Genomic DNA, 20,171 nt, shown 5'->3' with positions numbered 1-20,171 from the left:
CTGGGTTCTCTCTCAATTGGTTGTTTCTCCAGGTCCACTCTCTTTCATACTCACTACAGGGTGTCATGTGCTGGGACACAGCAGGAAGTACTGACAGAGAGGGACCTGCTGTCATGAAGGTTACTGTCCAGGAGGGAAGCCAGACTTGGAACAATTAATTTCAAACGTGAATCTTGTTGTGTCAAGGAAAATATGGGAGAGAAAAAAGGACACGGCAGTGGGATCCAATCTAGTCTGGATTAAACTAGACGGTGGACGGTGCCTCCCCAAGGAAGCGACTTCGCCTGGAGGATCACAAAAATGCAAAATAAATCCCACATCACTAAGAACCTTTATTTCACTTCATATCCAACTGAAAAAGCCACAAAATAAAAATATTTTCAATTCATAAGACTTTTACATCAATGACACTGACCAATAGAGAGAAAAGTGAAATCCCTGAGGAAATGCCAACAATAAATAAAATACTTAAAAACAGAATGTTCTGAGTTCGAAGGAAAATTTCCTGAGCCTGCTCAATTTGGGGAAGCCAATGGCCCTTTGCAAACTTCAGTTTCTTAAAAGGATATCCAACTGACGCAAGTTTCCTGTCATGACAAGAAGCGGCCCTTTTCAGTAACACCTTACATTAAATGGGGGGAAATAATCAATTTTGTTTCAATCAATTTATGCATAGTTCTGAGAAATCTATTGCACTGGCAGGAGAAGAAAATACATGCTCTTGGTGACAACAGAATTTTACAACATAACGAGTAAGTAGCAGTGCTAGTTTGTTATTCACCACAATGTACTGTTTTCTCATGGTGTGTGGATATTACACAAAAGCGATGTAAGTCTCCCCACTGTTTGTGGGTAACAAAAGGAAGACTCAAATACCTGTGGAAGGCTAAGATCAACACTTTTAAAAATTCCAGAAAGATTCTCCGTGAAGAAGACCCGGGATGGAGGACTCGCATGGGAGCACTAAACTTCCTTTTAGCAATGGAGTCGAAATATCCTGTTGCACGGATTCTAGGATGTGCTTTTTTCCCAACACTTTCATGAATCAAATTCAAATGGGCATGGCCATTAACTGTCACAGATTAATGGTCAACTCCTCTACCTAACTTTCTCAGTGGTACATAAAATAATGGCATACTTTACAATCAACGGCTTCTTAGATGAATTCAATATGGCGCTCTGTACTTCAGCACACACAGTGAGTCATACAAAAATAAAGCTGACATTTAAACCCTGGTAATGTTCCCAATTGAAAAGACACTGGCAAAAACATTTGGCGTCTGAAATTTCAACACAAGCACCACAGCCTCAGGAAGGATTAGTTCGTATGGTGATGTGGGATAAGCTTACACTCCAGTTTTGGTTCTGTCCCTAATCAGTAAGGAAGTGGATTTCACACTGCTGGGCCTCATTTCCTCATCTGTAAAATGAGAAAGTAGAATCAGATGGCCTCTCAGTCCTCCAGCCAAAAAGGAAGGGGATTTAAAATTCCGCGCCACTCAGGACGTGTGTGGCTGTGGAATGTTCCACAGACACGCTGCCCCCAAAGCCAAGATGCTCCTACAGGCTGATGGCTTGGGCCCCTCTGCAGCCACCTCTCCCCCAACAAGAGGAGTCAAGGCTCCAAATCCAGAGAGTTTCCTGGATCCAGGAGATAACGTAATTCATTCACAACGTTGGTAACTGACAGGAAAAGGGCAATTCTTCAGTCTGGGGCAATCTGTAAACTTCTTTTAAAAATTTCAGAACTTTCCTAACCTCAGTTGATCTAAATGTCTGCAATCAATATAAAATACCAAAACATGACAGCAAGGTCTCACTTCAAAGTTTCATGACTGACAGAGCTTGGCTACAGATGCTACTGCTCTGAGTGTTTTCCTCCCACGTCCTAGAATCACCAGCCAGAAAAGGAGTTGTTTTCTGAAAGAAAATAACAGAGACATTTCATTTGAATGAACCATTCACATCAGCTCCTCACTCCCACCTTGATATATTATCTGTTGAGAATATGTCTGGTTGGCCAAAGAAAGCAAATGGTGAGGAATAAGTATTAAAATAGATGAAAAACTTAGGGTGACTGGGTGGTTCAATCAGTTAAGCAGCCAACTCTTGATTTTGGCTCGGGTCATGATCTCAGTGTCCTGGGATTGAGCCTGGTGTTGGGCTCCCCACTCAACAGGAGTCTGCTGGAGATGCTCTCCCTCTCCCACTGCTCCTCCCCCGCTCTCACAGATCACACATTCTCTCTCTCTCTCTCTCTCTCTCAAATAAATAAATAAAATCTTTTTTAAAAATTTTTATTTATTTGAGAGAGAGAGAGAGAGAGAGAGCACAAGCAGGAGGAGCAGCAGAGGGAGAAGCAGTCTCCCCGCTGGCAAGGAGCCCAATGCAGGACTCGATTCCAGGATCCCAGGATCCCAGGATCATGACCTGAGCCGAAGGCAAACGCTTAACCAACTGAGCCACCCCGGCACCCCTCAAAGAAATAATTTTTTTAGAAAGTGATGAAAAATGGGTTGTGACAACACCAGCATTGCTTTCTGGTAAATAATACACATATTTATATTTTTTGATACACAAGTTATAATCTGTCTTTACCTAAACATGTTACAACTAAAAACAGGCACAGTAGCCAGCATCAATGACACCACACAAACCACAGATTCCTACACCTTCCTATTTCATTTCCAAAGGCTCAAGCTCTTTTAAGTGTTGTGATAAGTTGCTTGGCTAAGTTATTAACTAAGACAGACTTCCTTCCTTCTTCCTTTGTAAGAGACAAAATTCTCTTTGACTCTGTCAGTAGTACACACCTATGCTGAGTGCCCACGCGTTGAGCTGGCGCACACCAATGAACCCGAGGAAGTGACAGAGCTCACATGTGTTGGCCTTAGTATCTTGCATCCAAACAGCAGATTCTTCAGCTCTAAGGAACTAGAGTTCCTGGGTCAAAGGTTACCATTAAGCAACTAGAATACATGCTTTATGCAAGTAGGTGAGGGTAGGAAAGGAAGAGGTTAAGAAAACAAAAACACTGTAAGTGTGTAAGCCTGATGATTTACAGACCTGTACTCCTGGGGCAAATAATATATTATATGTTAATAAAAATAACTAATTTTTAAAAAATAAAAAAACAAAACAAAAAACAACAACAATAAAACAAACTCTTGGAGCTGCCAATGACCATGGGCAGCCATCATAAACATGGTGTTCCAGAGGGCAGGAATCTCAAGTCACTGATTCCCTATGTCCCTCTCTACCTCTACTATGGGCCGTGCCTCTTTCCATGAGATAAAGGAACCTTACAAAATGAAGAAGTGATGACCAGGTATAGACTCCAGTTGCTTATAAGTCAGAAAGTTATGCATAGTCAGAGGCCTGGGTATTTTAGGTCTTTGATTTCCATCATCTTTCACAGAAAAGTTGTTTAGATATTAAAGACATTTATTAAGCAATTTAAGGACTCATGTTTAAATATAAATACATACTAGTTAATTGTTTCTATGTAACCAAAACAACATGGCTTCTGTCCTATCTAGATAATGGGCCGTAAGTCACGAAGCAGGTGTTTTCAGAGGACTAAAGACAAGCAATGTTTGACGTGCTCACTTCACGAATTTTTCAGTGCTACACTGTTGGTGGAAATGCAAGCTGGTGCAGCCACTCTGGAAAAGAGCATGGAGGTTCCTCAAAAAGTTGAAAGTAGAGCTACCCTATAACCCAGCAATTGCAATACTAGGTATTTACCCTAAATATACAAATGTAGGGATTTGAAGGGGCACCTGCACACCAATGTTTGTAGCAGCAATGTCCACAATAGCTAAACCATGGGAAAGGCCCAGATGTCCATAAACAGATAAATAGATAAAGATGATGTGGTATATATATATACAATGGAATATTACTCAGCTGTCAAAAAATGAAATCTTGCCATTTGTGACGATGTGGATGGAGCTAGAGGGTATTATGCTAAGCAAAATAAGACAATAAGAGAAAGACAAATATCATATGATCTCACTCACATGTGGATCTTCACTGTTTAAAGGGATCATGGGGGAAGAGAGGAAAAAATAGAGCAAGACAAAATCAGAGAGGGAGATGAACCAGAAGAGACTCTTAATCATGGGAAACAAGCTGAGGGTTGCTGGAAGGGAGGGGGATGGAGGGGTGACTGGGTGATGGGCATTAAGGAGGGCATGTGATATAATGAGCACTGGGTATTATAGAAAACTAATGAATCACTGACCTCTACCTCTGAAACTAATACTATATTACATGTTAATTTAATTTAAATTTTTAAGAATTTTTTTAAAGAACTTTTTGGTGCTATAAAACACTAAAGGAAAGCCACCACAGAACACTATTCAAACCTGTTCCATTTCCTAAGTGACAGTAGCACCAAACCAGGGAGGATGGGAGAGAGGCTGGTCCAGTTCCCGCAGCCCACCCCCACTCCTGGCACTCCCGGGAACACACTAAATCAAGAATGTGCCAGAAGGTCAACTCTTCAAAAACAGTTTTTTATTAAATAAGTAATAAAGTTTCACTGTAGACAAACTGGAAAACATAATAAGTAAAGACAAAGAAAAACTAGTACTAGTTTGGGAATATATCTTTTTGAGACTTTTCTTTGCTCATACGTACATTTGTTGTCAAACTCCAAGATATGCCCATTTGGGCTAAACCAGTTATACTTTATAGAGTTTTATATAGTACTCTTTTGGTTTCAAAGGCATTCCTTTACATTTGTGAAGACTGAGATTGCAACATGAAGACATGTTGCAAGTGTCTGAGAACCAAAGACAGAGCGCCATCTCTGCAGCAACGGCTGGCTCTGTAGTTCAGCTCTAGGAATCCCTGTAGTTTGCTAGTTTGGAGCAGTAATAATCTGAGACAAGATGACTCTCTCTTTTTTTTTTTTTTTTAAAGATTTTATTTATTTGTCAGAGAGAGAGCGAGCGAGAGCGAGCATAGGCAGACAGAGTGGAAGGCAGAGTCAGAGGGAGAAGCAGGCTCCCTGCGGAGGAAGGAGCCCGATGTGGGACTCGATCCCAGGACGCTGGGATCATGACCTGAGCCGAAGGCAGCTGCTTAACCAACTGAGCCACCCAGGCGTCCCAAGACAAGATGACTCTCTTAATGCCCTTGTGTAATGGTGAGTGTGACAGTGTTTGCCTCATTTTCACTGACTTCTGTTTACTTGACTTTCTCCCCTTTCAGAAATAGGGGCATACACTATTACTTTTAAACAGTGAAGATCACGTGTGTTTTGTTTGTGATCCTTGCCTTGAGCGGAAGTGTGTTATAGCCAAAAAGAGCTTAACAGGAGCAGAAAACGAGCTGCAGAATAATTAGGGAAGGGTGAATCTCTTCGTTCAAATACGTATGGCATGGACTCCAGTCCCCTTGCTGTATGGAAACCAGACTGGCCATCCTGCAGAACCCCATGCACTGAGGGCCAGCCTGAGGCAAGGCCTTGCCGCTTGCAGCTTCCAAGATTCACAAACACATTCACCAGTCTAAATGCAACTTGATTATGTAAACATTAAAGGTTCTTACCATTGATGTTACTGGTAGATCAGACTGTAGTCATTAACCAAAGAATAATCCTGATCATCTGCAGAAGGCAAAACAGAGCAACATTAAGTTCATCTTGTTTCACGGTAAGATCTTAATCCCTCTGGAATCAAAACATTCCAGTGAAATATTCTAGTGACTGTCCTTTTATAAGAAGAAAACATCTGGTGACAAATCCTACAAATGGCAGGCACGACTATAAACCAAAGGATTCACTCACACATTCTGGAAATCACTGCTATGATTTCATTGCCCTTTTGCATCCATGTGCACAGAGCAGCACCTAGAGTGAAGTCATCTTCAAACATAGGCATAAATAAGTCCCATGTTATCTGGTGGTAATTGTTTTACAAAAATAACTTAAACCCTTATATTTTTCAAAGATACCACTTCAGCCCTGGTTTTCTTTTTAGTAGCTGAAGTTCTACTAAGCTCCCATATGCAGCAGGAGTTGTCTCTTCCCTCAGTCCCTTGAACAAAGGTAGGTATATCTTTCTTTTATTCAAATAATAGATATTTGTTGAGCATCTCCTATGTGCCCACAGCTCTATTAGGTGCTATGAGCGATACAGGAGAAAAATCAAGTGCCACCCTCAAGGGTCTTATAATTATCCAAGGAATAAAACTAACCCAAAAAAATGCTATCATGTGTGGTTGTCCCAGAGTTATCATAGGAGTTCTGAGTGAAAAAGACCAGAGTGATTAGTGAAAGACCCAGTTACGGTCAGTACCCAAATATATAACATCAGGTCATATGTTTCTAGACATCTATGCCTTCTATCAGGTATGTTTCTGGGTAATCCAAAGGAAACTATATCTCACTTTGCTGTTTTTATGGTTCAAGTTCAAATCATCTCTTACATATGACTGCCTTGTGTTTCTTTTGATACTCCCAAGAGTGGATTTCTCTTTGGTAAGCTATAAAGTAAACCACCAATTACCAAAGTCCACTCTGTGATAAATAGTATTATGTTAAGATCCTAATATAGGTTCATTCTCTTGAGAATTTGATTCTATTTATTCCCTTCTTTCCCTTTATCTCAGCATTCTAACTACTCAGCCTTAGAGAGAACATGATGGGGCACCTGGGTGGCTCAGTCAGTTAAGCAACTGACTTCACCTCAAGTCATGATCTCAGGATCCTAGGATCGAGCCCTATGTGGAACTCTACACTCAGCAGGCAGTCTGCTTCTCCCTCTGCCCCTGCTCATGCATGCTCTCTCTCAAATAAATAAATAAAATCTTTAGGGAAAAAAAAAGAGAGAGAGAGAGAGAAAACATGACATAAGCATTTCAAAAGGTCTTTCTTGGTGTCATACCTGGTGTACTTCTAGGAACTGGGAGAGGTCCTCTCCTGTAAGAAATGAAAACCAAAGTCTTTCAGATAAGTTCTTACTATTTTTCTAATTCTTGACTTCACACTACAAGCATACAGCCCTCTAATCAGATCTGGTTTCTGTTCTGGAGAGTCAGGAGAGTTCAGATGAAGGAAAACGCCTACACCACCACCGACCCACTGGAATCTAGGCTGCCAACATTCTATTATGCTGCGGGCAGGATGTACAGGGCCCTGCCCCCACACCCCAGACCGACAGGAGGAAAATCTCTGCTGTCAGCATGTGGTTTCCTGACCTCTGGGTACCTCAGCATGTCCACATGTAAGATGGAAAATACAAGCAGCTCCCCCCTCACCGTGAGGATGAAATGAGCTAATTCCCATGAACTCTTCTGAACAGAGCCTGGTATTCTTAATTATTGATGAGTGCCTGGCAATGCCCCCTCAAATATTCCCTTTGCTTTTTAAAAACTGAAATGGAAATTAGCAGCTTTGATGTGAAACTGACTGTGTGAAATAGAAGTTTCTCTTCTGTCAGGATCCTTTATAGCTGGGGCAGCAGACTCGTTCTGCAAAGGGCCAGACAGTAAGTGACTTGGGCTTTGTTGGCCCTGAGGACAACCTTTTTAGAACTGTCAACTCAAATGCAAAACCAGTTGTGGACAAAATGTAAACAAAATGTGCATGGTCGGGTTCCAATAAAACTTTATATGAGCACTGACATCCGTACTTTGTGTAATTTTCACATGTCACAAAACAGTATCCTTTTCTCCTTTTTCAGCCATTTACAAATGTAAAAACTACTCTTTACTCTTGGGCCCTATCAATAGAGTTTGGTCAGAGTTGACTCACAGGGGGCTAGAGCCTGCTGACCCTTGCTTTCCACAAGCTATAAAAAAGATAGGATTTGTATGTGAGTAACAATAATCACACTCAAGCGTAATATAGCCCTCCTTAAACTATGACTGGTAAAATCCACTGAGCATTTGTCCTAAAAACGCTACCTGCCCAAATCTAGCAACCTCACTAAGCAAATGCAGTGGTATATGTGTTCCAATTCTAATATTGCTTAGAACACTGACGATAACAACATTTATTAAAAGTATGGACTCTGAAAAACAATCTGAGGGTTTTGAAGGGGCGGGGAGTGGGAGGTTGGGGGAACCAGGTGGTGGGTATTGGAGAAGGCACAGATTGCATGGAGCACTGGGTGTGGTGCAAAAATAATGAATGCTGTTATGCTGAAAAAATAAAAAATTTTTAAAAATGTATTTTTCTTCATGTGAAAGGTAGCTGCTTATTACCTTGCTAAGTTAGGCCCCGGGGCCTTTCCCTGTGAGGCTGTATTCTTCTGGGGGCAGTAGAAATTCTCATACATGATGGGTGCTAGGGGAACCAAGAAACAAAATATTAAGATGCTGGTGTCTTCCATTCTTGACACGTGATGCAGAAGACTCACAGAAATGCTGAAATAATCCCACAGCCTGACCGCTTCAGTCACCTGGTGGGGTCTGTCCAGTTTTTCGGTGGTTCACAAAAAATGCAATGTCTTTCTCAATGCTGCATGCTTCCAAGCTCTTACGAACTTCTTCATACATCTAACAAAAAGAAGATAAATCAGGACACCTGGGTGGCTCTGTCAGTTAAGCATCTGCCTTAAGCTCGGGTCATGATCCCAAAGTTCTGGGATGGAGTCCTACATTGGGCTCCCTGCTCAGCGGGGAGTCAGCTTCCTCTCCATCTACCCCTCCCCCCTGCTGTGCACTCTCTCTTTCTCTGACAAATAATTAAACAAAGTCTTAAAAAAATAAAAAAGATAAATCAACCTAGAGGTAGGTCAGTGATAATTATGATACAGCTTATTAAAACAGGCTTGATGAATGGCTGAATCTTTCAAATTTTGTTTTAAAAAAGAAAAAGAGACATCCCCAAGTCTCTTTTTGTATCACTCATATATAGGGATTTCTCTGATGCATATCCGGTGTTAAAATTGTTTTAAAGATGGTGAGAAATGTATCTCTGTGGGAGCGTAAAAACCTTGCCAGGAAGAGGGTTTTTTTTTTTTTTTTTTAATACCAATAGCCAAAGGAAATAGATACCAAAACTAATGCCACACACAAATGTAAAGACAATGTGCTAACTTGGAAGAAGTTCTAGTCAATTCTATAGGTCTCCCAGGTGTTTAGCTGTTTTTCTAAAGTGACTGTCCCATCTAAGTGAGGGTGGCTATTTCTCAGCAAAGAAGGTCGTGATAATTTGAATTCTAATCCCTCCGAGGTTTGAGAATCCCATAAGGATTGCTATGCCCAAGGTAAACCTGGGCATTGACCCTGGGAATACTGTTGAAGTAAATCTTGAGCCCTGGCCTCATCATTAGCCTGGGCAAGTGTCAGTGGGCTAGCACTTGGACCTGTCCTGGAGTGACACTCTGGGACCCACGGTCATACTGTGACTTCTCCGTCATCCATAAATTAAACCGCATTTGGGGGCACCTGGGTGGCTCAGTTGATTAAGTGCCTTTGGCTCAGGTCATGATCTCAGGGTCCTGGGCAGGGAGCCCGCTCTTCCCCAGCCCTCTACCCCTCTTCCTGCTTGTGCGCACTCTGTCTCTCTTTCTCTCAAATAAATAAATAAAAATCTTAAAAAACAAAACAAAACAAAACTGCATTTGGGTCTCCCTTCTCTGCTCCCTGCCCTAACTCTAAATTCCTTCAAGAGAAAGTCATGGTAGCAAAGCAAAGGGGTCAGGCAGTTCGGTGTTTATTTGGGCCTATCAGCTCACTGTGTGGCCTTGGGCAAGTCACTGTACCTCTCTCAAATGAGAGGGTAGACTCATAAATGTCTATGGCCCCTTCCACTCTACTGACTCCTCCGTGGACACCTTTGACTTACGTCATCGCTTGTGACACACTGTTGTGACAGCTGATTCATGTGTAACCACAACGCGTTCCGAAAGAAGTTTATTCGTTCACATTCTTGAGCTTCAAACATCTATGGAAACATAACTCCATGTCCAGACATAGGCAGAGAAAGAGGACATTTGTCTAGATTGGCTATGACTTAAGAAACAGTATCAACCTTCATTATCTGTAAGATTACTGCCCCATTTAGGATCTTACCCTCACCACCAGGGAAACTCATCAACTCTCATCACAGGCAAAGAACGCAAATGGTATTCTCATATGGTATTAGCACAAGCAGGATCAGATATAGTTCTGAAGGTAAGAGGTAATGAGGAACCCAAAGAGCAAGGTTCTAACCTGAACTCCAGCTCACATTTCCAACTGCCTAATGGGTAGCTCCACCTGGCAGTTTGCCAGAGCCTCCAACTCAAACCTTTGCCCTGTCCCTATGACGTAATTCACATGGCAAGATGATCACAACTGTGGAAGCCGGTTCATGAGAACATGGAAGAACCTGCACTTGCCTTCTATCCCCGCATATTTTTGAAAATTTCTTTAACAAAAAAGTTCTTTAGAAAAGTCCCTCCCTGAACAATAGTGGGGTTTTTTTTTTTGGATATAAACAAATACCAGCTTTTGGGAAAAGTGGGATATAAACAAATACCAACTTTTGGAAAAAGCTATCATTCTAGAAAGTGGATGCTATTTGATTCATCAGGGAATATTCTATGTTAATGTACTTTTTAACGTTGAATGCAACACTATTACATTTTGAAGGTTTTTATAATGTAAATCTTCACACATCCACAAGAGAGAATGGTCTAATGAATGCCCACGTACCCATCACCAGCTTAAACATTTATCAACTCACACCCAATTCTGTTTTATTATATGCCCATCAACTCAACTACTCCCCAGAGTATTTTGAAGCAAATAACATTATTTCACCTGCAAACCTTTTAGGATTTATATGTAGTGTATATTTTAGGTTTTATTTATTATTTAGTATTTATTTAGTATACTTAGTATATTAGTATATTTTGTATTTATGTGGCATGTAAATACTAAAATTTCTTATTATTTTTAATTATAGAATATTGCACATAGGAAGAATCATAGGGACACTGTAGTAAATACCCACATATCAACCACCTAACTCGGTCAACAATTTTGGCCATATTTGCCTCCGATTCTGTTGAAGGCCCTTGTGTGCTTTCCCCAGTCTCCATCACCTTCTCCTTCCCCATAGAAAACCATTCTCCTAAATTTTATCATTCCCATGCAGGCTTTTTAAAACATGTGTGTGTCCATAAAATGTATATGATATTGCTTTACATTTTTTTAAACCTTAAAAAAAAGGCCTTAGTCTAGGCTTTTCCATGAGAGTGCGGAATCAAGGACGTAAAACAAAAGAGTGTTTTGGGAAGGGGATAGTGACCCGCAGTACTAGAGAGTAGATATAAATCAAATAAGATCAGGAAGTGCAAAGGCCTGCTGGACCTCAAACCATGGAGACCTCCAGTTCCTCAAGCGAGCAGCCCTGAGAGGGTAGGGGTGGGCAGGGGGGATCCCCAGACACAGCCGGCTGGGAAAGGGAAAGGACAATGAGGATGTGAAGACAACTCCTTCCAGAAGCCTGGCTAGGAAAAGAGGAGAAGGAAGCAGATGGGACACACCAGCCAGTAGGTTCTAAAACCAAGAATGAGTGGAGTTAAGCGGATCACAAGAGCAGAAGTTCACACTAAAGGCTGTGCACAGGCACGAGGGAAGGACAGCGGGATGGTGGCATCTTGAGCCCAACGGGCGGGACAGGCTCTTGATAGGGCGGAGGTAGCCCCTTTTCAATGAACAGGAGAACAGGAAGGGAGGAGGATGGAGATCAGCGGTTCTGAGGCTCGAATTTGCATAAGAATCACCTGCGGACTTAGTCACACAAGGCTGAGCCCACTCCAACAGTTTCTGTTCAGTAGGTCTGAGAATCTGCATCTCTAACAGATTCCCAGGGGATGCTGATGCTATGAATCCTGGGACTTCACTTTGAGAACCACTGGTAAGAAAAAGATTATGTCTTTATTTTCTCCGCAAAATTGTGAGGCCATGTGCTAAAAACGAAGCAGGGGTAATGATGAAATCAAAGGTGTAGCGAGAGTAGAAACTTCTGAAGCCTGCTCGCCTCCTGCCTGAGTTCTCTTTATCCCACAGCAGGTTCAGGTGAGGCTCTGGAAAGATAATGACGTCATCACCACTCCCCTGACTCAGCTATGGCACGTCTGGGCTAACGGAACACAAGAGGAGGTCCTGGGGCAGCATCAGACACAATGGTCAGGGCTAAGACGCGGGAGAAAGATGAGGTCTGGGGGAAAACGCTCTGGCTCCTTCCCTCCTCCACTGAGATTTCTTGATTTCTAATTTGCCCTCAAACAATTCTATGAGACTTGGGGTCCTCTAATAAAGGGGGGTGCGAGTCTGCCAGGGCAGACTCCCCAGGTTCTGGGAGGAAAACCCACCCCCTCCCAAGCAGCTGCCCGTTCCGTACCTCGCAGGCCTTGATGTGCTCGCTCTGCCAGTCTTCGCGGATCTTGTCCAGGGTGCTGATGTGCATCATGTATGTCTTGTCTGCAATGCAGGGGAGGGGCCTGGCTTCAGAAAACGGACGGGACCAGGCTGTGCAGACCCACCGCCCAGCCTGCCCTGATGGAGTAGCACTGAGCTCTCAAGGACCCCAGATCTCTGAACCCTGGAAGGCCAGGGTTCAGGGCCATCTCTCCTTCTCGTAACATCTTTATGAATCAAGTACTTTCTTTTTAGACATTAAACCAAGCAAGTAGCAAGAAAGGGATCAAGAGAAGAGAGAGAAGCCTGGCAGGAACCTCAGCCAGGGTTCTCTTTGGCTAATTCAGCCTCAATAGCTTCCTTCCCATTTTCAGGAAAATGATTCAGGGAGAGAACTGTCGAGTTTCTTTGGTTTTGGATTTAGATGCTTCCTAAGTGGCCACAGTCATGAGTGTCTTGTCTCCTGCAGGGTATTTTGGGATTAGAGAGCTTTGCAAACACCTGGTTTGGATCTCAGATTTCAGCCATGACAAGGCCTCCCAACTTGCCTATTCCCTTCATAGCAAGAGTTGGTAGGGCCGAAACTGGCTTTTAAGAGAGATGTTCCCGGGATGCCTGGGTGGCTCAGTGGGTTAAGCCGCTGCCTTCGGCTCAGGTCATGATTCCAGGGTCCTGGGATCGAGTCCCACATCGGGCTCTCTGCTCAACAGGGGGCCTGCTTCCCTTCCTCTCTCTCTGCCTGCCTCTCTGCCTACTTGTGATTTCTCTCTGTCAAATAAATAAAATCTTTTAAAAAAATAATAAAATAATAAAATTTAAAAAAAAAAGAGAGATGTTCCCAGTGAGTGAGCACCTGATTACAAAGAAGCTGCCCCATCACACTCCCCCCCACCCCCGCCCCGTGCCCAACACCACCTTCTCCACCATTCAGTGCCAAGTCAGGCCCAAGACCTAAGTGTGGGTGCTGGGACAGAAACCGCTGGCCCAGTTGCTTCCTCTCACTTTCCCAGGTTCTGATATACCCTCTCTCCCTCTTTCTCTCCTTCCCTCCCTCCAGATAGCTCAGTAATCCCACTGTCTGTCTATAAATGACTGTGTGGTCTATAACACTACCTTTCCAGACAGAGTCTGTGGAATGTCAGCCCCACAAAAACCCTCCCCCCTCCCCGGGAGCAGCCCCTCACCCGAGTCTTCTACTGCAGTCTTCGAAGTTGCCAGTTTCACAAAAAGCTGTGAGGACAAAGGACAGAGGAGAAATGCTGGGCCAGACTTCCACAGGCCAACCAGACTTACAATGACTGTGAAGAGAACAGTGTAGCCCAGGTCTTACCTGTGTTTCTCTCAGCAAATCGTTCAACCTGCCCCCTAATCTTATCACCATTGGGCAATAGCCACAGAACATCTTGCCCTCTGTTTTCCTAAAGACATACCCCTGGCCTCTGGTTGCTGTCAATCTTCTATTCAGATTACATAAAATAGATAATCACTGAATCAGGAGGTGGCTGGGCTATAAAAAATACTTGAGTTTTGAAGAAAGACGAAAAAAAAAAAAAAAACCCTCGGGGCGCCTGGGTGGCTCAGTGGGTTAAGCCGCTGCCTTCGGCTCAGGTCATGATCTCAGGGTCCTGGGATCGAGCCCCGCATCGGGCTCTCTGCTCAGCGGAGAGCCTGCTTCCCTCTCTCTCTCTCTCTCTCTCTCTCTGCCTGCCTCTCCATCTACTTGTGATTTCTCTCTGTAAAATAAATAAATAAAATCTTTAAAAAAAAAAAAAAAACCCTCCCCAACTTCTTATTACCCCAGTCCTATCCCCCGGCCACACTTCTCTAGCTCTTCCTGAACCCAATAATTGCGACAAGGGGTTTTCTGGGTCAGAGGATCCTAGTGGCCCAGAGGAAGATATTGTCAGGGACTGAGGAAGTAGCTCCATTTTTAATGAAGATTATTAACTGGATTCAGTTTCAGATGCAGAAATCTCAGCTTTCTCAGGCTGCCGGCTCTCCCAGGTACCTTTTCTTGTTGCTTCGGGTTTACCAGGTTGGCGCTCCGGTGGACAGCCTGCTCTGCCTCATCTTTGTCTCGGCACTTCTGCTCGTAGGTCTTCTTTGCCTTTGTTGTTAGAAGCCAAAAAAGGACCAAAACAGGTGAGCAGAATGGTACCCTGCAAAGCAACCATGCCAGCCCACCGGACCCGGCAAAGCACGGGGCGCTCGGATCACCATTGAGGTCACCACTCGATGGTGGGCACTCTGAGGGCAACACTCTATCTGATCTTTTTTGGGAAGGTTTCTCCAGCCCTTTTCCAAACTGCATGGGGTGGCAACCTGATCAAGGAAGTAATCACTCCTATTTTGGCAAACACAAAGTACGAGAGCTTCAAAAACTGACAGAAACAAAAGATGGGATTTGAAATAGCCAAAATCAAGGTAGGTATGTAACCATAAGGTGTGAAATCGAGCAAATATGTAACCCAAGCCTCGGAACTTAGATGCAATCACTTGGCTGTGGTAATCATAATTATGCCTCAGTATCCCAAGGTGCCCTCCCTAGCAAGTGACAAAGGGGAGGGCACCAATCCCATCGTTTCTGGCATGTAGGCATAGCCATGTTCCTTTCTGATTTAAAGAACAATTTTAGCTAGTCTGAAAGTAGGCCATGGTCTATCATGGGCCATTATTACTACCATGAGTGTAAAAACAGTTCTCAAACTACAACTAGTGAATCAGAGCATTTTCTGTTTCAACTACTAAGGCAGTCTTAACTTTGAACAAATAAAGCTGCAAATCAGTTAATAAAAATGTTGACCCCCAAAAACCGCTTGACCAAGAACGAATACTCCTTTGCAGGGATGGTCTGTGCTCATCAAATATTGCACCTGTCTTCTTGCATTTCTTGGCAGACTCTGCAATTCAGCTGGGGTTGACCTTTCAGTAAACAGCCATATAATTCTCTGTACATGCTACACACACATAGAAATGTCCTAATCTTTCATAATTACAAGTGCATGAGATATTCATGCAATAATTTTCCTTTGTAACAATATGTGAGACATTTCTCTATTATCAAGCATGAGCCCTGTAGCCGAACACTTAAATGGTTGTAAATACACACACACACACACACACACACACACACCCCACAATTTTAACTATCTCTCTATTGGTGGACATTTATTTTCTTTCATGTTTTTATAACATAAAAATATGCTGATTTTATTTTGAGTGGTATGAATTTATCTACACAGGTCAAATTCCTAGAAGTGTAATTGTTTGGTAAACGAGTATGTATATGACCAACTTCCTTCCAAAATGACCACACCAACTGAAACTCCCACCAGCAGTATATAGAGTAAATTTCCTCACTCTCACGAACACCAAGCTTAGACAATATGCCTGACCTTTTCTAATACTAGAGAGAGAGTGACAAACACATTTAAAATAAATGAAAAAAATAGATGGTCTCGGCAAAGAAATAGAAAAGCACAGCAAAGGCAGAGAAGATCAAAAGAAGAACCAAATGGAGGGGTGCCTGGGTGGCACAGTCAGTTAATCATCTGACTTTGTCTCAGGTCATGATCTTGGGTCCTGAGGCCCACTGGGCTCCCAGCTCAGCAGAGAGTCTGATTGTCCCTCTCCCTCTGCCCCTCTTCCTGCTTCTGCTTTCTCTCTCAAATAAATAAATAAACATTTTAAAAGATAAATAAAAAAAAGAACTGGGGCACCTGGGTGGCTCAGTGGGTTAAGCCTCTGCCTTCAGCTCAGGTCATGATCTCAGGGTCCTAGGATCAAGCCCTGCATCAGGCTCTCTGCTCAGCAGGGAGCCTGCTTCCTCTTTTCTCTGCCTGCCTCTCTGCCTACTTGTGATCTTTCTCTCTGTCAAATAAATAAATAAAATCTTTCAAAAAAAAAAAAAAAGACCTTCTCAGATGACGAAAAACTCAGAGTATTTGTTGCTAGCAGACTGCTCTGTAGAATGGCTAAAGGAAGTTCTTTGGGGGCGCTTGGCTGGCTCAGTTGGCAGAACATGTGCCGCTTGATCTCAGGGTCATGAGTTCAAGACCCACACTGGGCGTGAAGCCTACTTAAAAAAGTTCTCTAAGCAAAAGGAAACTATAAAAGAAGAAACCTTGGAACATCAAGAGGAAAAAAGGACACACTCAGCAAAAAGAAAAAAAAAAGAATAAATACAATAGTCTTTTTTTTTTCCCTTGAGTTTTCTAAATCATTTTTGACAGTTGAAGCAAAAGTCTTAACATTGATATGGCTCTCTGTGTAGGTAGAAGACAGAGTTGAGAAACGTGTATTTCACTAAGGCTTTCTCTTCAATTGTAAGAAAGCTCACCCCAGACCACTCAAAACATAAAAGTGCTGGGAATGTTGATTTATTGTCCATCACCATTTCTGGAATTACACTAACATCACTTCTTATTCATCAGTGGCTTTGAGGTGTTGTGCATCACGGGAAAGACTGATGCAGAACAGGGTACCTGGATGGCTCAGTCGCTTAAGCATCTGCCTTCGACTTCCCGGGTCCTGGGATCCAGCTCCAAGTCAGGCTCCCTGCTCAGCGGGGAGTCTCTTCTCCCTCACTCTCTCCTTCTGCCCTTCTCCCTGCTTGTGATCTCTCTCTTTCTCAAATAGATGAAATCTTTTTTTAAAAGATATTATTTATTTATTTGACAGACAGAGATCACAAGTAGGCAGAGAGGCAGGCAGAGAGAGAGGAAGGGAAGCAGGCTCCCCGATGAGCAGAGAGCCCGATGTGGGGCTCGATCTCAGGACCCTGGGATCATGACCTGAGCCGAAGGCAGAGGCTTTAACCCACTGAGCCACCCAAGCACCGCTCAAATAGATAAAATCTTTAAAAAAAAAAAAAAAAGAATGATGCAGAACAAACCATACAAGCCACCAACACTGGTGACATTTTCTTCTGTAACTGGGTTACCAGACAGCCTGTCACCGTCTGAGAATATAATGATGTTTCAAAGTCATCACAGATGTTTCAAAATCAGAGTTCACTGTCCCAACTGAACAGACTCACAAAAGCTAGAGGGAGGCTGCTAGCAATCTGTCTTAGCTCTGTCTCGTTAAGTGTTTTTTTAAATAAATTATTTAAGGAAGGCTTTTACAGTTTTCAGCTCTTGAAACAGGAAAGAGTCACTCCGTAAAATAGGTAAGAAATCCATATTCAAGGGGCGCCTGGGTGGCTCAGTGGGTTAGGCTGCTGCCTTCGGCTCAGGTCATGATCTCAGGGTCCTGGGATCGAGTCCCGCATCGGACTCTCTGCTCAGCGGGGAGCCTGCTTCCCTCTCTCTCTCTGCCTGCCTCTCCGTCTACTTGTGATTTCTCTCTGTCAAATAAATAAAATCTTAAAAAAAAAAAAAAAGAAAAGAAATAAATCCATATTCAAAACAGTCACAGAGAAAAAGCTCAAATCCAACAAGACAAATGGCATCATGGGGTATAGATGCTTTTGTGTCTTGGCCTGAAATATTTAAGTGACCTTCCCAGGTTACCAGAAAGGCACTATTATTTCGCTTCCTCTATCTAGTTTCATCCTCAGTCTTTCCAAGGCCTGAAAAAGAAGGAAAGTCAAACTTCTAAAGGTTGTTTTCCCAAACCACTGTACTAATTAATATTATTGAAATGTTATTTTCAGGAATATGCTTATACACAGCACAGGACTTCACAAAATGTCACCTTGCTGAAAAGGAGGCAATAAAGCGAGCCTCGGGGATGCCTGGGTGGCATAGTCTGTTCGGCGTCCAACTTCATGTTTCAGCTCAGGTCATGATCTCAGGTTTCTGGGATGGAGCCCTGGGTCATCCTCAGGCTCCGTACTCAGCAGGGAGTCTGCTGGTCCCTCTCCCTCCGCCCCTCCCCTCACCTGTGCACGTTCTCTCTCTCTCTTTCAAATAAATAAATAAAATCTTTTAAAAATCAATACATAAATAAAAAAATAAAGTGAGACTCACATCCATAGTTTTCTTGAACTGTAGGCTTTTTTGTTTATGGACAGCATCCATTAATATCTCTGTCTGTGAAGAGAGGACAAGCACTATTAGTAATAAAACAAATTACCGTTAATACCAGTTTACTTGAGGACTAAGAGTTCGATGTGGACCATCTCACTTAGTCCTCACACACACTGGAAGGTCGACACGCTATTTATTCCCCCCATTGCATAAGTGAGGAAACTGCAGCAGAGGCGGAAGCCCCTGCCCCTGGTCTTATGGCTCGGTGACGGTGAGGCCCGCCTTTGAACGTGGGCAGCCACCAGCTGCCGCGGAGCATCACTGACCCTGGAGCGGTCTCCTCAGTAAATCTGGAATTAACCTTAGGTTTCAAAAAGGATTTTAAAACTCTTGTTAAGGCGTCATTCCTTTTTAAAAAGGGGTCTTTGGTCTGTAAACCTATGTCAGCTTCATCAATGGCACACCCTTAACCAGCAAGGAGCCCAGGCAGAATGAAGAGAAGATATGTCTGTAGGACAGCTAAAGAAGGTGTTTTTTTTTTACCCCCATCTAATCCAGGAAATGTAAAGTACTCTGCTGAGTTCAACTGGGAGCCATTTCTTTGTTGTGGCTGTGATGTTAACACGTTCATTGCTCAAAACAATGCAGCAAATAATAAAAAAGTATGTCAGACATAACAGAAGCTCCCATTTACCAGGTAGTATCACGTGCCAAGCAGTTTCCATGCAACCCAGAGACTGTGAATATTCTTATCTCTGTTTTCTTGACAGTAAACTGAGGTGGCTTAACTTACCCACGCAAGTCATGGAGTGGGGATTTGGGCACAGACTGACTCCTGTGCCCGTGTTCCTAATCATTACCTGAACCTACCACGATCCCTTACAATAGCTCTATAAAGCCAAATGGGTATATAAAAGACTAAGAGATGCAATCATTCCAAATGAGTTATGGCATTGCTCTTGTGCAAAATGGAACAATGCAAAATAGTAATACTGAAAATGATACTCAAATGTGATGTCTCTTTCTTCTGGAAAGTTGAATTTTTGTCTGTTACCAACACAAATTTCAAGATATCTGAATGGAATGTCTGGCATGGTCTCACTTCAAATATAAATTTCGTGTAATACGTGAAATTCACCAGGCTGGGGGGTCAGGGGTGGACAAGGGGTCTTCAGAGAACAGATGAGTCATCTTCTAGCCCAGCAGAAATCAAGGTACCAGGAGGTGGCTATGCATCTGCTAACAGTGAAGATGCTGAAGGCCCAGAGAACAGACATGAGCCCCGCATGCAAAGACTCATCGGAAGGTTCTTGCTATCACAGACAGGAAGCTGTGTGGTTCACATGACTGCCTATGTACCTCTGCCAGGAGGAGGAACTGGGTTTATTTGTTAATGGTTTCTAATTTTCCCTGGAGCAGTTCAGTTAGCGATGTTGGTCTAGTCTGCCGTCTCTTCCAGACCAAATATACACATTGCCATTCTTTCAGTTTGGGAGCTGCTACTGTTTCATAGTTTATGGCCCCAGCCAGGCCTTCTTGTGTCCAGTTTGCATATAACATGTGCTTCAGGCACCAATGAGATGGCTACCAAGTCTTATTAATTAGCCAGAACATTTCCGTTTCTCTTCTTCTCTGCCTTCGAGGATGCCTGGCATCTGCATCTGGACAGGACCCTAGAGAGGCAGTCTGGCTGCCACCTGACAGGTGCGACCTTAGGGCCCAAGAGGTGATAGATATTGCTTAAGGTCATTCAGGGACACCGAGTCCAGCTCTTTGATTAAAGCCTCCTCAGGTCTGTGTTCACTTACAGAGGAACCTAGTCACAGCAAG

General features: G+C 43.1%; 1 protein-coding gene and 1 long non-coding RNA gene across 3 annotated transcripts in view; one reads left to right on the top strand and one right to left on the bottom strand.

Moving 5' to 3' along the window:
* Positions 1-319: 319 nt before the first annotated feature.
* The window catches only part of PSTPIP2 (proline-serine-threonine phosphatase interacting protein 2), a 71,515-nt gene continuing 51,663 nt past the window's right edge, over positions 320-20,171 (bottom strand). The window contains exons 6-15 of one of the 2 annotated variants that reach the window (XM_032310063.1): positions 18,342-18,404; positions 14,378-14,476; positions 13,554-13,599; positions 12,353-12,432; positions 9,806-9,904; positions 8,415-8,511; positions 8,218-8,299; positions 6,897-6,931; positions 5,560-5,617; positions 320-1,920 (exon numbers count right to left, since the gene is read on the bottom strand). In XM_032310063.1, the coding sequence (XP_032165954.1) occupies positions 5,568-5,617; positions 6,897-6,931; positions 8,218-8,299; positions 8,415-8,511; positions 9,806-9,904; positions 12,353-12,432; positions 13,554-13,599; positions 14,378-14,476; positions 18,342-18,404 (651 nt within the window). In that variant the 3' untranslated portion in view covers positions 320-1,920; positions 5,560-5,567. The remainder of the gene's footprint in view (positions 1,921-5,559; positions 5,618-6,896; positions 6,932-8,217; positions 8,300-8,414; positions 8,512-9,805; positions 9,905-12,352; positions 12,433-13,553; positions 13,600-14,377; positions 14,477-18,341; positions 18,405-20,171) is intronic. The other variant, XM_032310062.1, reaches the window with a different exon arrangement.
* Positions 5,951-7,634, top strand: LOC116571753. The gene is made up of 2 exons (XR_004277983.1): positions 5,951-6,058; positions 7,045-7,634. It is a non-coding gene; the product is annotated as an uncharacterized LOC116571753 (long non-coding RNA).

The sequence above is a fragment of the Mustela erminea genome, chromosome 13 (genome assembly GCF_009829155.1).
Source record: "Mustela erminea isolate mMusErm1 chromosome 13, mMusErm1.Pri, whole genome shotgun sequence".
Lineage (NCBI taxonomy): Eukaryota > Metazoa > Chordata > Mammalia > Carnivora > Mustelidae > Mustela > Mustela erminea.
Note: the sequence above shows the minus strand (reverse complement) of the source record. Positions and strands in the feature narration are given on the sequence as shown.